The sequence below is a fragment of the Mytilus galloprovincialis genome, chromosome 3, assembly GCF_965363235.1.
Source record: "Mytilus galloprovincialis chromosome 3, xbMytGall1.hap1.1, whole genome shotgun sequence".
NCBI lineage: Eukaryota > Metazoa > Mollusca > Bivalvia > Mytilida > Mytilidae > Mytilus > Mytilus galloprovincialis.
In genome coordinates, this window is record NC_134840.1 from 64904840 (window position 1) to 64922777 (window position 17938).

The following is a 17938-nucleotide window of genomic DNA, read 5'->3' on the forward strand; positions in this document are numbered from 1 at the left end:
AAAATTTACGGAATTTACGAGAATTTGAAATGAGGGAACATTTTTTTTGAAAGAATATGGAAGAATTGAAGCCAAACTAGTATACTTTTTTGACATAAAAAGTCGTTTTATGTACAAAACAGTTGGAATGGACATCGATCAGTGTGAGGAATTTGTACAGCCTCATAAAATTTTTCAAAATTTTGCCGTTTTGGGTTAAAAATTACGATTTGGGGTGAAAGAGTCGAATTTTGAGAATTTCACCTTGATAATGACGAAAATTTGAAAATTTTGATATTTTATGAAGAAAAAATTGTCAAAACATGAACAAAACTGTGAACATGGTCTTAGTGAATAAAATAAATACACAAATAACTATAAACAAGTTTTTATTGACATTTATTATGAATATTTCCAACTTGAATAATAGTAGCAAGGGACGCCATCGTCTCAGAGTAGCTTCTGTCTGGGCAGCAATCGGTGAAAGGGTTAACATAGGACCCTATGGGAAATCCATACAAATGTCTTCTTTTGAAGAACCACTGAATGGAATGAAACCAAATGTATCATGAATGTTCCTTATGAGGTACTAAACAAAGTGTTGTTACTTTGTAGCCGTTCCATTATTCAAGATGGCCACCAACGGGGGACTTAGTTTAATATGGGATCCTATGGGAAATACATACAAATGTCTTCTTTAAGAGAACTACTGATCAAACATAACAATATTTAATCAAATTTGGCCTAAAACATCATTTTAAGTATCTGTTACAATTTTTTCACAGTTTTTAATATTTTTTTCAAAATCCCAAGTATAGAATCAGGTGAGCGACACAGGCTCTTGAGAGCCTTTAGTTTATATATGGTTCAAAACATTTTTGGATTGATTTTGGAAGTTATGGTCCAAATTGTTGTTAGCATTGGTGTCAGCTTATAATTTAGCTATAAGACCATTGGTTTCTGGATAATAACTTTAGTATTAGTAAATAGAAATATATGAAATTTTAACACGAGGTTTGAAATCATAAAAGGAAGGCTGGGATTTATTTGGGGGGTTTTGGTTCCAACAGTTAATGTATAAAGTGCCAAAAAAGGGCAAAAATAAGCATTTTTATAGTATCCAGACAATACCTGAATGTAAGTATAATTATGATCTTTCTGAAACTGCTAATACCCCAGTCCTACTAGGCCATGCTCGCACTAGATCGCAGTAGGGTCGTATCACGGTCGTGGTGAGGTCTTCAAGATCGTGATGAGCGTGGCCAACTTTGAACATGTTCAAAATAATCGTGGTGCAGTCGTGGCCAAATAAGGTCGTAGTAGAAGCGTAGTGAGAGCGCACTAAGATCGTAGTAAGATCGCAAAGGTCGCTGTACCATTGTAGTGAGAGCATAGCGAAAGCGTGATTCTATTCGGAGAAACTGCGCTACGATCTCATTGCGACGTTATTACGACTTTACTACGATCATCACGTTCTCACCGTGACCAAACTACGCTTCCTCTACGACTATACCACACTGTTCACGACCATAGTACGATTCTAGCACGCCCTTGCCGTCCTCATCACGCTCTTCTCACGACCTGACTACGTTCATACTACGACCATTATTCTCATTGTCATTTTCCAATAAAATATATTAATTTTCTCCAGGGTTTGTTTGTCTGTATGTAATTGGGACTTCTTGTCCATTTTCTCTAATGGTTCAACCATGCTTCTTGTTTTCATATTGATTAGACCGTTGGTTTTCCCGTTTGAACAGTTTTACACTAGCAATTTTTGGGGCCTTTTATATCTTGCTGTTTTCGGTGTAATCCAAGGCTCCGTGTTGAAGGTCGTATCTTGGCCTATAATTGTTACTTTTAAAAATTGTTACTTGGATTGAGAGTTGTCTCATTGGCACTCATACCACATCGTGGTAAGAACGTGCTATAATCGCAGTAGAAGTGTGGTAAGATCGTGTTGCAATTGGATAACTTGTGGTATGGTCGTAGTGAGAATGTGATGAGCGTAGAAAGATCTTGATAAGCGTAGTATGGTCGCAGAATAAGCGCGGTGAGAACGTGTTATAATCGTAGCGGGATCGTTGAAGAAGCGTAATGAGGACGTAGTAGCATCGTGAAAGCAACAAAAATTTACATTTTCATGCCGCTCATACCGCGACCGTACCACGATCTGAATTTAATTTAGATCGTGGTGAGTGTGGTGAGATCGTGGTCTAGTGGGACTGAGGCTTAATTTAAATTTTTCAGCTATTTTTTTTGTGTGAGTTCCTACTACTGTCCCACTATAACATAGCTCTTTTCTGTGTACTTTTTGTGTTGAATACGTTTATGCTCTACCTACGCTCATCCCTGTCCTGCTTCAGGTAAAAAAAAATTTGTCAAGGTAGTTTTTGTCTATTATGAAGCTGAAAAATAGGTAACCTTGAAAATATGAACATAAGTTATAAGTATAACAACCTGATAATGAACATAAGTTATAAGTATAACAACCTGATAATGAACATAAGTTATAAGTATAACAACCTGATAATGAACATAAGTATAACAAACATGAACAATTCAACAAATGTCACTAGTATAACAAACATATACAATTCAACAAATGTCATAGTTATAACGAACATGAACAATTCCACATATGTCACAAGTATAACAACAAACATGAACAATTCAACATATGTCATAAGTATAACAAACATGAACAATTCAACATATGTCATAAGTATAACAAACATCAGGTTGTTTATTTTAAGAGTGTTTATTGTTATACTATAGTTAATCTATCATATTATTATGAGTATTGTTCAAGATTCAGGCCTTACTGGTAATTTAGAACTTTTGTTTTACAGTGAAAGCTATTGAGAAAGCCAGAACAAGCAAACAATCTATCAAGGAAAAGAAAGAAAATGAAGCGCTATATAGTGATGTAGTGAAAAAGAATTTAACTAGCAGACAAACAACAGGTAAAAAATGATTGAGAAAATTTAAATAAATGGGCTTAAATAAGTTATATTTGAATATGTCTAGTCATATTCACTCTGCTAGTTCAAGATAAAGGACCAGTAATGACCCATCAAATTTTGCAATCAAAAAGACATCAAAATTTTCATAGGGAAAAGGGAAAGAAGGACATATGTTACATGATATAGATATATTTGAAATACATAAAGTTATGTAAAATATATAGAAAAAGACTTGATTACCTAATATATTTTGAAGATTGGACTTTTAACTAAGGCCAAAAACTTGAAGAAAAAAAAGATATATCATTTCTCACTGTCTAAGGAATCCAGTGAAGTAAAACAATGTTAGGCTTATCTGAAAAAGCATCAAAATTTGCAACAAATTTATATTTCCTTTATATACTTTCGTAGCAATGAATTTACAGATGATGAATTTTTCCGATGTTCGATGTTGTTTTAATTTTGCAGTTTTAGAATGTTTGCTCCTCTTCTTTATGAATTTTTGCCAGATTTTCGGAATCCTCTGGTTTTATCCTTGTATTGCCATTAAAAATTTTGCCCATTAACCCCTACTTTTCTATTCATAATTTTGTTACATAAAGTTCAAAAAGCCATATTTCAAAATCTTATAAAATCGTTGTTATTTTTTCATAGTTTTTGAACCAAAAAAGGTGTCAATGTTAAATGTATGAAAAATCTAGAGAGAATTATTTCCCGCCAAATTTTCTATGGCTTATATCTCGAAAACAAGCACACGGACCCTCCATTTTTTTCTGCTTTTATTTTTTCTTTATTTATATACTATCAATTCATAACAGTCTTTTAAAAAGCTTGTTATTTTTAAACAGAGTAGCAAACATACATGTCAACCTCTGACAATAGGAAATCATGTCATGACATGACATGATATGTCAAAAAGCGTGTAAAAACGCGTGACTTAAATGCGGACTTGTTAATATGAATGTGGTAATGTTCATAATTTCATTCAAATTTGTGAATATAAAAAAACAATATATATTCTACTGTGAACTATTATTGTATTAAACAGTGGTCTGTATTTTGCTTTTAAAGCATCACCACTAGGCACATATTCAAAACAACTGCCAGTTTCAAGTTTAGTTACATTTATTTGATCACAGTACACAATACAAATGTAACATAGTCAAGTTCTGATCAGAATTCAGTGTCAATTTCTTTATAATTGAAAAGGCTCTCCCACAGTAGGAATTGATATTTGACTGAATTAGCTTCATCAAGATTTGAAAGAATGTCATAATGTTTGTTTTTTTTGGCAATGTGAAATGTCATCTATTATCTCTGCCATTGCTCCCATTGATATTGACTGGTTAAAACTGGGTAGTTCATCAGAAGAAAGCTGGTACTATGAGAGCTGATCCAACAGTTCTGTGATATGTTTATCCCCATGGCCTGTAGAAATCTGTTCCCGTGTTGGCTGGATTTGAAACTGAAATTGAAAAAGAAAAATGTTTAATAAATTTGATTTCCACTAGATAAACATGTTAAATGCTTATTCAAATAGCTACATTGTATTTCTCCTCTCACATGTATTGTTTTTTATCATTGCAACATAGAATGCACAAATTATGCGGTACTTGTCACTCGATCATTTAAACTCGAACTATATAATTTATAAACCTTGAATCTTGCCGTACACATCGTTTTGGCTTAACAATCGGCACTTTAGACGACGTACGGTACAGGCCCTGAAAGTCACCTCTTTCTGTGCACATTTCCCCTATAAAGTGAATTTGAAAGAAAGTCACAAAATCGTTGAAACTAATCACAAACTACTTACCTTTTACTGTTTGTTCATATCGAAAAATAAACAATACGGCAGCCAAATAATTACTTCGAATTTTTCGGTATTTATCGCCGAATAAGGAAAAAACCCGAGAATAGCTATATCACTAACGACCAAAAAATGAAAAGAACGAAAAAGCGTGTTATTGCGTGTAAAGTGGTGAAAAGCGTGTACACGCCATGTGACAAAATCCTCGCGTGTAAACCGTTGAAAAAGCGTGTATTACACGCGAATATCATGTCACTTGACATGTATGGTAGCAAACATCCTTAATTATGGAAGATTTCAAAATCTTGATAAATGCAAGTATGTCACTAAAAATGATGGGTTAATAGAAATACAACTATTGTTTGTGCTTTTGAAAAAAAAAGGTATAATGCACTGGTGCAGTGAATGTAAACATGGTATCAGTATATAGCTGGGCTGTTAAACATTTTTTACTGACATAACTGTTGGACAATTTTCTCATTTTTTATAAGCAGAAGAACATTCTCAGTTAAATTGGTACAGCTTAGTTATTGTGACAACTATAACTAGTAACTTTAAAATTATAGAACTCATAGAATACAATGAGAATATATTAGACTCTATTGAAAAACGTTTTTTATAGTAAAAGGTAAGATTTTTTCAAAATGTTGAGATCTGCCTACTGTGCATTTACATCAAAACAACATATTTTTATCTTTTGGATTTTTTACCCTGAAATGACAAAGTACGATTTTTTTCTTCTTCATTTTTGCTGATTATCTTGGTAACTATAATAGATGGATAGAAAATTTAATTTAATAGCAAGAATGATCAGCAGCACTAGATCCATAAATTATTAAAATGGCCAAGATCGTTAGTTGATTCTTGATTTGAGTTATTACTCTTTTCTGATGATTTTTACCAATTATATAAATAGATAGAAACTTCAAAATATTATTAAAAATGAGCAGTAAGACAAGTTCTACAAGTTAGTCAGCATTGCTGAAATTGTCAGGTGTTATTGCCCTAAAATAATATTTTTTGTGTTTTGGATTTTTTTTTATAAAAGAAAGAGAGAAACTAAACTAGTAATATGAATGGCAATACAATTTAAAAAGAGATAAGATTATAGTCATGAATAAAGCTGTGTTCACATTGACCTAAACTCTGTGTTGTGTTAGTGTAGCTCACAAATAAACTAAACATAATTACGTTCCCATTGATAAAACTCAATGTTTACATGTAATTTTAATCATGTTTTGTCTACATGCAGTCGATAGTCCATGTAGGCCTTGTGTAGGTTAAGTGTACACAGAACTAGGCATTCAGAACTTATAATTTTCCCATGTATATTTAAAAAAACGGTTTTTATATAAAATTTATACTTATAACACTTATTAATAAAGTTCTTTACAGAAATATTTGTCTAAACTTGATATATATATTTGTTATAAAAACACTTTATCATATGTTTAGTAGTAAATACAGTAGTTTTGAATATGTGATAAATAGCTTGCTGTTTAATCTATATCGCGCAACTTTGATGTGCACCCTTTATCGCATACCCTTTATCACACCTTTACCCTTAATCACACCCCTACTTTTTTTTTACATAGTCAGTTTTTATTTATGTAAGCTTAAGAAATATTATTCCTCAAAAAAGGTACTGTAAAAAATACAAAACACACAAAAAAATACAACAATTAACAAAATATTTTTAAAACAATAGCACACAAATTGTAAGGTAACCCAGGTGCTTTGGATAAGTAATTGAGCAGTTCTTTTAAGGCTTTTAAAACAAGACAAAAGTAGAACTGAAGGTAACCCAGTGAACAGTTCATATAATATAACTCTCCTGTTGAAATATATGATAAAGTGTATAAAACATGGCAAAATCCGTATCATATGTCGTATCATCCCGAGACACCAATATCAGCCCAAGGGCCTTTAGACTGGACGTACACATTGACAGAAATATTTGCCACTGGTATTAAATCAAACAACGATTCACTCATAAATGCATTACTGAAAAAGGGTGAGGTTGATTGTTTGTTTGTGTAGTATCTCAGATCTGCTAAAATACAATTACAGGGATGATTCCACTATATAGTTTAGGGCCGCTGGGCGGCCCTTAAATCGGCCAGCGGCCCCAAAAAAATGTACATGAAAATGAATTCCCAATTCAGGAAAATAAAATAAAAATCGATATTTCTGGAAAAGTTTCTCTCACCAATTAAGGCAACTATAATTTTTCATAGTTTGTAACAACGATTTAATTATGTCAACATGTGGCAAACAATTTTATCAGCCGAATTCAATTGATTAATATGTTATGGGAGTAATCGATCTTGTAAAAGCATATCGCCCAGCAGGTTGATAAAAATGGGTGTCAAAGCAGACCTCGGCAGAGAGCAAATTTAAATTTTGATATAACATTGATGGAAAAAGTTTAATGGTCACCGATCTCGTAAAAGCAGATCGCCCAGCAGAGCCGGTTATATAATATGATGAAAACTTGTTTTGAAAAAGAAATTATTTCCTCAAAAGACAAAAGCTTGACCGTTTTTTGAAAATAATGTTGATGATAGACCATTCATGAAATACGATGTCATCATTATGGAACTATTTCAAAAGTTTTGAATATGATCCAAATAATTTTAAAGAACACTAGTTTAATGCTTTAAATATCTTATCAATTAAGTATATGAACTTTTAATTTGTAATTGCTTTTCTGAATTCGACAATTGACCAGTTCAATTAGAAATCCATTTGAATCAAGGTAAATTTATAGAGATGACCTGCTGTGGAAAAAATACCCGATGAATGATTTTTTTCAGTGCTTTATGTTAGCTGAAATATATTTTTTGTAATAGGCCTACGTAACTATAGCTAAGATGATAGACTAGCAATGACTAGCAGACTAGTGCATCATGTTCAATGATATTCATGTAATAACAGTAGCCCATCCATAATTATTCAAAATGTTACAACTTACATGAACATCAGTGTACAGGTTAAACTTAATAATATACATTTTCCGTTTTTACAGGAAAATAATGTTATTTCGTCTTAGATTTTATGCTTAAAAAATTCCCAAATAGAATAAAAATTCCCAATTTGATGTTCTAGGGACCCATTTGAAAACACCTGGAATCATCCCTGAATTAGAAAAACATTACTCCCTCTCTTTGCCAAATACTCCTTAGAGAAAAAAATACCATTTGAAACATACAAAAAAGATAGATATGTAGTGATCCTTAAGAGCGCAATTATTTTTCTTCGTATGTAAGCACGCTGATGCAGCCTACGTTTTTAATGCTTAATCGAGATATCTATTAACTACGGCAAGTCATCCAAAATAACTTTCTTAAAGGAACAACCACTTTACTTTAAAAAAAAGGGGGGGTGGTGGTTCTGAGTCCGATTTTTTTTTCGCGTGAGATCTAAACTAATTTTTATATTAAGTTTTTTTTCAATGGTACCTATTCAATATTTAACACTATAATGTATGGGGAAACTTTGGATTCAGAATATTTGTTCATTCCAATTATATATATAATCATCTGCATGACTCCATTTAAAAAAAAACAAATTGTCGAAAAATCCATTCCCCTTTTTTTCAAGTCAAATGGTCTTCCCTATCTTCTAGACTAGAAAAGTTGTTTGAAAATTTGAATTTGGTTCTACGTAATGGACATTTAAATGACATATAGTTTACAAGTGTGAACAAATTCTATGTACAGGTAGCTAAACAAGGTGTATAGATGTGAACAAATTTAATGTGAAACTAGTGTACATTACATTAAACCAAAGGTAAACATGTTTACTGTACACTGCGTATGGTGTGAACATGGCCTTATGTTCTAGTGGTGTCCACAGTTGAAGATGCAAGTAGATATAGACGAATGACACATGGCCTTCAAAGCCTCTAGTTCATCTTTTATTGCAGCTGTTATTTAAAAGCAGGAATCTCATAAACATTTGCATTTCTGATAAAAGACTTATTGTCTTCTAAAGACTGCTATAAATTCTTGAAAAAAAACCTACATTTAAATTTGCCTTAATATTCTCTCTGCATTAATATTGTTGGTTTCTCTGAAACTAATTTTTTTATTATCCCTTTCTTATCATTCCAATCAATATCATTATCATTATGGACAAATAATACACAGTTTGAATGAAATAGATGTATGGCTTACTTATGTTAAAATGTTTTGAAGAGTTGTGAACTCGAATAAATATTCTTTATTTTTAGCAGTAAAGCTTCCTTCTCTGAAGATTGACAAATTGAACAAGAAAAGCATTTGGAAGAGACCTTACAAGAAAACAAATGGAAAATGTGAGGGACAGAAAAGACGGCCATATTCAGTAATTCCCATAACAACTTTACAGTAAGTTTACAGATTCATTAAACTTAAGAATAACTATCCTGTTTTCAATATGTATTAAACCTGTCAACAGGATGTTGATATAAATCATTTATTTTCCATGAATCAGTTTGTTCTTTGTGGAGTTGAATCAATGGGAACTTATTTTTTTTTTAGAAAAACCATCTATCATTGAATAGTTTTTCTGTACAATTTTTTTTTTTTACAAAAACATCTTAACCTGCTTTATACAGTAGACTCCAATATAAGAATATTCAGGTAATTTCCTGATACAAACAGTAAGATAGTACATAGTTCAAAGCTCTGCAGTGAATCCTTTTTCAATTTTTTTTTATCTGTTAGTATGAGTTGAAAAATGAATTTAAAAAAAGAAATACAATATATGTAGTATTACCTAGGGGTCCAGCAATGATTGTATCTGCCAGACATGAGCTAATCTGAAATGGTGATTGCCATAATGTAGATCAGGATTTCTGTTAGACCGTATAATTCAGCGAGGTCATTTCATTGATATCAGATTTTGTATTTCCAATTTGCAATAGACAGTTGTTGATCAGTGACTTTTATATAACCTAATTTTTTTTTTAGAATAAAGACAAGAAGTGGTCAGAAAAAACAAGTAAGTGCAATCAACAGTTAAGCAATTAGTGCATACACTTTATTCCTTTTTCTTCAGAGAATAAAGTTTTTTTTCAGATTTGAGGTTAAGAGTAAGTATAATTTATTACCTATTTTTTTTCACATGTGTTCTTAACTATGACAGAAGTGATTAAGCTCAAAACTAATATATTGCTTATATTATAAAGAAATTCTTTTGTTCTATAAAAATTCGGATCACTTAGTAACTTTTAAGGAAAGACCATCACTTAATATATTGCTTATATTATAAAGAAATTCTTTTGTTCTATAAAAATTCGGATCACTGAGTAACTTTTAAGGAAAGACCATCACTAATTCTGATTTTATAATTAAGATTTTATTAATAAATTAAACATGACTATAACAAGTTACATTCAAACACATTTACGGGTAACTATAAATATAAAAACAGAAATACATTGATTTCTTGTCATTTAACAAAACAGATTAAATCCCATAAATGAATCCTCATTCCAACATTAGTTAATATTAACTTGAAACTTTCATTTTTGTATTGCCTTGAGTAAAAAAGTGAAATATAGGTAAGCTGTTTCCTGCAACAGTGACTGCAATGACTGCTTCAACGATATATTAGTTTGTGATTACTTTAGTTTATATCCTTAAAGAATATAAGTAACAACCATAATCATGAAAACTGAGCCTTGAAATTAAGGTCAAGGTCAGATGAACACTGGGAGACAGATATGTACACCTCACATTCATTTAATACACTGATCATAACTAACATATTTCATATAGAATCTGATTATTGGACAAAACCATGAAAACTTTAAAACATTCATCCATTAACCATGACAATCAGGCATATGCAATCAGGTCCAGTTCATATGAAACCCTGCCAAACAGACATGTTAACTCTACAATCATTCAATACACTACAGTGCCCTATTGCTTTAGTTATGAGATATGGACTTGGCACATAACAAAAACCTAATGAGGTCAGGTGAACCCTGTTTGACTGACATAAAGACCTTGAAAAAAAATCCATATACCAAATGAAGTTATATACTTATTTATTCTCATAAATAATCAAATAATTCACATGGCAAAAATTTTTTTTTTTATGCCCCACCTACAATAGTAGAGGGGCATTATGTTTTCTGGTCTGTGCATCCATCTGTTCATTTGTCTGTCTGTTATTCCATTTGTCTGTCTGTCCGTCTGTCTTGCTTCAGGTTAAAGTTTTTGGTCAAGGTAGTTTTTGATGAAGCCGAGGTCCAATCAACTTGAAACTTAATTAGTACACATGTTGTTTATGATATGGTCTTTCTAATTTGAAAGCCAAATTAGACTTTTGACCCCAATTTCACTGTCCATTGAACATAGAAATTGAAAGTATGAGTTTTAGGTTAAAAATTATGATCAAGGTAGTTTTTGATGAAGTTGAAGTCCAATAAACTTGAAACTTAGTACACATGTTCCCTATGGTATGATCTTTCTTATTTTAATGTCAAATTAGATTTTTTACCCAATTTAATGGTCCATTCAGCATGGAAAATGATAGTGCGAGTGGGGCATTCATGTACTTTGGACACATTCTTGTTTTCAAAGCAGTGGCTTGCAAAATGTATCTCATTTACATATATGAAGGCATACTAATTATATTATTAATACAATATTGTACATTATTTGTTCATTTCCTACATTCAAGTGCACTCCAGATGAAGAAGCTCGCCAAGATATTCAACTGGCTCAAGATAAGGATGGATTTGTTGTGAGACAAATTGATAATGTTAAAGGTATTTAAATAGATTAAATTTAATTTAGAAATTGTCTTTACCACATGACTTCAAAGTATATTTGAAAATGATAAGAGATGAAAGCTAGAAATTTCCATGCCACAGTTTGCTGGGAGAGGGAGTTTAACGAAACAAAAATTTATATACTGCATGTATTGCAAAGAAAGTTGACACTTTACTAAGAATATTTTAAACACATTTTTTACCCATTGAACCTCTTTATAAACATCAACAAGACAGCAGCCTATTAACATTAAAACACAATACATTTTGAATGTCTCACTTATTGGTCAGCATGCAGTCTTCAACGTTAAATTATTTATTCACTAAAAAAAAAAAGGGCAGATCATGCAGTTCCAACTTTCAACTTGCTTTAGTAGTTAGCGGTTTAAGTTCACTCTTTTCTCACCTGATAATGACATGGACATGTGGTATGATTGCCAATGAGACAACTCCACAAGAGACTAAATGACACAGATATTAACAGTTATATTTTTATTCCAGGATTTTGTGTTTTTTTTTTTAAACTAACCATAGAGAGAAAAAAAAACATTGTCTTATCTGATTTAGGTAAAGGAGTGTTTGCTTCAAAGTTTTTCCAGAAAGGTGACTTTCTAATGGAATATCATGGGGAATTGATAAGTGGCAATGATGGTAAAAGACGGCTCAAAGAATATCCAAATTCCTTTGGAAGTTACATCATGTTCTTCAGATTTGCAGAAAAAGAAATGTGGTAAGTATATCATTTTATTCTGGTATCACCTTAGTTGGACAAAGGTATACAGAAAAACACATTAGTTTACATTACATTGCGTATATGTACATTTGTTGAGGAAGCATTAAATATGAGTTTTTTTACAACGGTATGATTAGTATAGCTGACAGGTTAACATCAGAGAGAATCCAGTTTGTCATTTATTAAGTCTCCCAAACAAAGTTTGGAGACTTATTGTTTTTGCTCAGTTCTTATTATTTTTATTATTCTTCTTCTGCTTCTTTTTCTTTTTCTTTTTCCTTTAATTTTTTTCTTTTTCATTTTTTTCCACCACTTTAAAAAAAATGAACTTGTCTGCAGCGTTTCTCCAAAACCATTTGTCAGATTTACTTAGGGTTTCATAAAATGTTAGATTAATATGTCTATGTGAGCCGTCAATCGTTCGTTTGTGCATTGGGGTCTATTATGGGGTATTTTGGGGGGCCGAAAGTATGGAGGGGTTTACTATAGAACCCTGTGGGATTTTATTTTTGAAAATTTTCAAATGAATATAACTTGAAAACTTTAAGTGATAAACACACACAGTCTTCAGAAATGATCATAGGACAATGAAACAAATCACATGAAATAAAGGGGGATCCCTTGGGCGGGGGGAGGGGGGGGGGGGTGTCCTCCCCACTCACTTAAATTTGTAAATATGCTATTATCTTGAAAACTGTCCAAATCTCCAACCCTAAACAATATATATTATTGAATGGGACAATACAACAAATTTAATGATGTAAAAGGGAAGTCCCTGGGGGTTGCCCCCAACCGTTTCAATTTGAGAATGTGCTATTATCTTGTAAACAGTACATATCACCCACCCCTAAACCATATAAATTCTTGGAGGGGACTATTAAACAAATCAAATGAAATTTAAGGGAAGTCCCTAGGGGTCACCCCCATCTCATTCAATTTGAGAATGTGCTATTATCTTGTAAATGGTCCAGATCCCCACCCCTAAACCATATATATTCTTGTAGGGGACAATAAAACAATGAAAAGAAATAAAAGGGAAATCCATAGGGGGTTACCCCACCCCCTCTTGTTTGAAAACTTGTAAACTGTCCATATCCCCACCCCTTAACCATATATATCCTTGTATGCAACAATAAAACACATCAAATGAAATATAGAGAGAATCCATGGGGGTTACCCCCACCCCGTTCAATTTGAGAATGTTTTATTATCTTGTAAACGATCCAGATCCCCATCCCTAAACCATAATATATTCTTGTAGGGAACAATGAAATAAATCAAATGAAATTGAAGGGAAGTCCCTTGGGGTCACCCCCACCCCATTCAATTTGAGAATGTGCTATTATCTTGTAAACGGTCCAGATCCCCACCCCTAAACCATATATATTCTTGTAGGGACAATAAAACAAATGAAATAGTTAAAGGGAAGTCCATATTGGGTCACCCCACCCTCTCTTGTTTGAAAACTTGTAAACAGTCTAGTTTCCTAACCCTTAAACCATATATATTCTTGTAAGGGACAATTAAACAAATCAAATGAATATGGGAGCTTTGTTTGGGAGACTTCATAACAGCATCCTGATACAATTACTTCTTGTAATTCAAATGAATCGGCACAATTTTTGAAGTTTAGATTTCTGTTTTTGGTTCATAATAGCATTAAATTTTAAAAGATTACAGTTCGTTAGGTATTTCTTGTCAATAAGTAGTGTTCTATCTGTCAAGAGACTGGAATCCTCTACCACAATACCCTAAAATGAGTCATCAAACAGCTTCTTTTTATGCCCTATTTATTCTACCCCATTTAGGGCCATTATGTTGTTTGGTCTGCATACGTTTTTTTATTTTGTCTGCCTGTCTGTCATGTTGAAAGTTAAAGTTTTTGGTGGAGGTAGTTTTTGATGAAGTTGCAGTCAAATCAACTAGAAACTTAGTACACAGGTTCCATATGATATGATCCTTCTAATTTTAATGGCAAATTAAAGGGATAATTCGCGATTTTTCACTTTTCATCTTATTATGTTCATAATACCATAAAAAACATATTCAACAAGTTTTATTTTGATATGAAAAGTAATAAAGAAGAAAATTGGGTATTATTAATTTTATTTCTTCAAACTTCCTGACTTATGTGACGTAGTTTAAGTCTTTATGCATGCCGGGAGTGAAATTAATCTCATTTAAGTCTTGTTCGTTAACCATATAATAAAGCTATTTAAAGCGCATCGACGACTTTTGATGTAGCTATCAAGCAATGAAAAGTAAGTGATAGCCATGCAACTTTTAAAATTAGATTGTAGGATTTATGTGTGGATTTTTTTATGCCAATTTTTTAGTAATTAAAGTAAATAATACAATAGAACATTTTTATGATTTTTTTTCTACAAATACTTTAAACAAACATATGAAACTGACGTGATCGATAGTGTATTTAAAAATACATGCTTGTATTCTGAACTTTTTGCTTCATTCCAGCAAACATTTTCATTTGGCTTGCTTGTACTGTGGAAATAAAATGTGTATTAATTTGTGACACTTAGTGAATGTTAAATGAGTTAAACTCAAGGTAATTAAAAGATTAGCATTATGTAATTCTAATATTTTGATCCTCATTCAGTGACATCTAGGCGTCACGGATCACGATTTCAGGTGTGAACAACATTTCGTATGAATGATAAACGGGAGTCAGTTATAGTTTTAGACACAGAAATGTAAGAAAAAGAAATAAATTAATTTACGGGAATTATTTTAATTGAATAAATTTATAAATAAATTAAATAGCCTTCTAAACACGAGTGTATGAACTAAAAATTGTACTATTTTAAATTAGAATCGGCAACCTTTAATATTTCAAACAGATCATTAGCAATTGCAATTATATAATTTAGTCCATCCAAAGCGATCTTTATTTACCTAATTAGGAATTATGAATGAATGAATATTTTATTTGCGAAAGCATAATTAATTAACGTTCTTATCAGAATATTTTAAATCTCACAACGCATGAAAACTTCAGCTATTTGAAAAAAAAAAGATGTTTTAAAAAATTGACAGGAAATTTAAAGATCTACTTGGAATGGAATCAAAAAATTACGAATAGATATTCTTTTCAAGTGTGAAAAACATCAACCAAATTTATTCATAAATCGTTATGTCCTTATTAAAATAGTCTTCGTCTCACAGCGTATAATACTTTAGCTATTTGACCAAAGATGTTTAAAAAAAAAAGACAGAACGAATTTTATGTCATCTTTTCCTATTTTTGATTGTAATTATAAGTCTGTTTTAACTGTCAAGAATACCCCTTAAGCGGACAACTTGAGCAGTTTATTCTTTAAATTGCTGTCATTGAATATCAAGAAAGAAAATAAATCCCGAAATTGATATATTTCTGGTATGTTCCAATCTGTCCTTTACTAGCTATTGACAACGAGTATATATTACATTTTCCCAAATTTACCCTTGGAAAAAATATGTAAATAGATTATATTTCATCAAATCTTTTTTTTTTTGGTATTATTTTTATTTTTATAAATAATATTCTTTACACCCAAGATGTTATTTATAATCAAGCGTATGAGTTTTAATAAGTAATGACTATTAATTATATCACCTTCGGACACGCAAGACAGAGATGTATATTATACACCTGATAGTTCAAAATGGAAAGTTATAAGTTATAGGCCGTGTACACTGATCAATACCTACAGAAGTGAAACGATGCATAAACTTGCAAGCCCGACAGGAAATTGCTTGAATACCTGAACATGTCACCTCACACCCCTCACAATACCTTTGGGAGCAATACCTTTAGCCATGCTGGTGATCAGATGAGGGCAGATCCGAATTTATTTGACTAAAGTTTATTACTTTCAAGAATTATGAACAAATTAGAATTTCGAAAACAATTTTCACGGAACACTTATTTATGATTTGATCTTTGACTTTTTAACTAATTCCAATATTAATAGTTTAAAAATAACAGACTATGGTTATTAAAAAAAATAAGAACATTTTCTGTATCAAGTTAATTAATCAGATAAAACAACCGTACGATTGACAAGATATCGACACGCAATTACGACTACATCGGTTACTGTAGTTTTGGATCTTTGTGGTTTATAGACATATCGTGATTTTTAATCGGTGAAGATGTCAAAATGGCAGAACTCAGAGAATTGATACTCTAAATTTAAAATCGATGGTGATCTCTTATCTAGCGGAATAAAACTTTAATATCAATGAATTTGAGCATTTTTATACAGAATGGACATAATATCAATTTTTGATTTTTTTGCGAAGTTTCCCTTTAAGTTCGCCCTACTTTCACTGGTACACTGAACATAAGAAATGATAGTGCCAATGGAACATCTGTGTACAATGGACACATTCTTGTTTGTGAAGTTCCTGTATTACATTCATAAGAATCTTAAAAGCACCATGCAACCCTACTAATTTCAAGGCTGTTTGAGTTTTCATTTCATTCTGAAGTCACAATTCTTGGGTGGCATACCAATGCATATTTTCTTAATTTTATGAGGACCATAAATCAACACTTAATTAGAAAGCAAAATACATTTTTTGAAAGAGGAAATTTCTCAATGATTTTGCTGTTTACTGATAATATGTTTCTAAAGCAGCAATTACATGTAGAACAGTGGTTGCCAATCAGAGATATTTATTGAAGAATTTGAAAAATATGTACATGATATAAGCTAATTTGAAGACTTGCATATATACAAGAATGAAAAACATGTCACATAAGGATTTCATATAAAATATAACTTAAAAAATAAAATAATCCTAGCCGCCTCATTTTGGTCAAGCCTGCTACATTTGTTACAGAAAGCTTGACATATGAATAGTGATTTAATGGCGAAGTCAGCAGTGATGGTGGCGGCAGCAGTAGCTTTAGCTAACTTCTTCAGAGCTTTATATTTTAGAAGGTGGAAGATGTGTATACTTCATTCTTTGTATATGGATGCCTCATGTTACAAATTTTCATCAGTTACATATCCAATATCCTTGACCTCAGTTTCATGGTTCAGTGACTACTTGATTAAAAAGGTTCTGTGATGTTGAATTCTCACCTATTATAAGTAATAGAATAATTACCGGTATATTTGATTTTTGCGTACCTTGCAAGGTCCTTATGCCCATCTTTGGACTTTGATAAATTGTTGAAAATCACTGTTATACAGACTTTTTTCGTATATGCCTTCAGATATTGGGCTGATTTATAGCTCACCAGTACTCAAAGTGTCCCATGTGAGGTTATGCCATCACTTGGCGTCCGTCGGCGTCTGTCGTCGTAAACTATTAAAAAAGTTTCTCATCTGAAACTACGGGGACAAATACCTTCAAGCTTTAAGGTAATGTTCATTAAGGTATCTAGTTTTTAAATTGTATCTGAAGTTTTTATTTATCAACAAACATGGCCGCCATGGCTAAAAATAGAACATAGGGGGTCAAATGCAGTTTTTGGTCTATATCTCAAAAACTAAAGCTTTTAAAACAAATCTGACACGGGGTAAAAAGTGTTCAATTGGTCAAGATCTATCAGCCCTGAAATTTTCAGAAGAATCAAACAACCCGTTATTGGGTTGCTGCCACTGAATTGGTAGTTATAAGGAAATTTTGCAGTTTTTTTGTTATTATCTTTAATATTATTAAAATGACCA

At 31.8% G+C, this 17938-nt stretch overlaps 1 protein-coding gene and 1 long non-coding RNA gene across 2 annotated transcripts in view; one reads left to right on the forward strand and one right to left on the reverse strand.

Annotated features, from left to right (window-relative positions):
• LOC143068653 (uncharacterized) overlaps positions 1-17938 on the reverse strand; it is a 511029-nt gene that overhangs the window by 89766 nt on the left and 403325 nt on the right. The gene's annotated exons all lie outside the window — the stretch shown is intronic.
• On the forward strand, positions 5698-12258 carry LOC143069820 (N-lysine methyltransferase KMT5A-like). The gene is made up of 5 exons (XM_076244624.1): positions 5698-5722; positions 8990-9125; positions 9711-9741; positions 11434-11521; positions 12092-12258. The coding sequence occupies exons 1-5, from the start codon at positions 5698-5700 to the stop codon at positions 12256-12258; spliced, it is 447 nt and encodes a 148-aa protein (XP_076100739.1).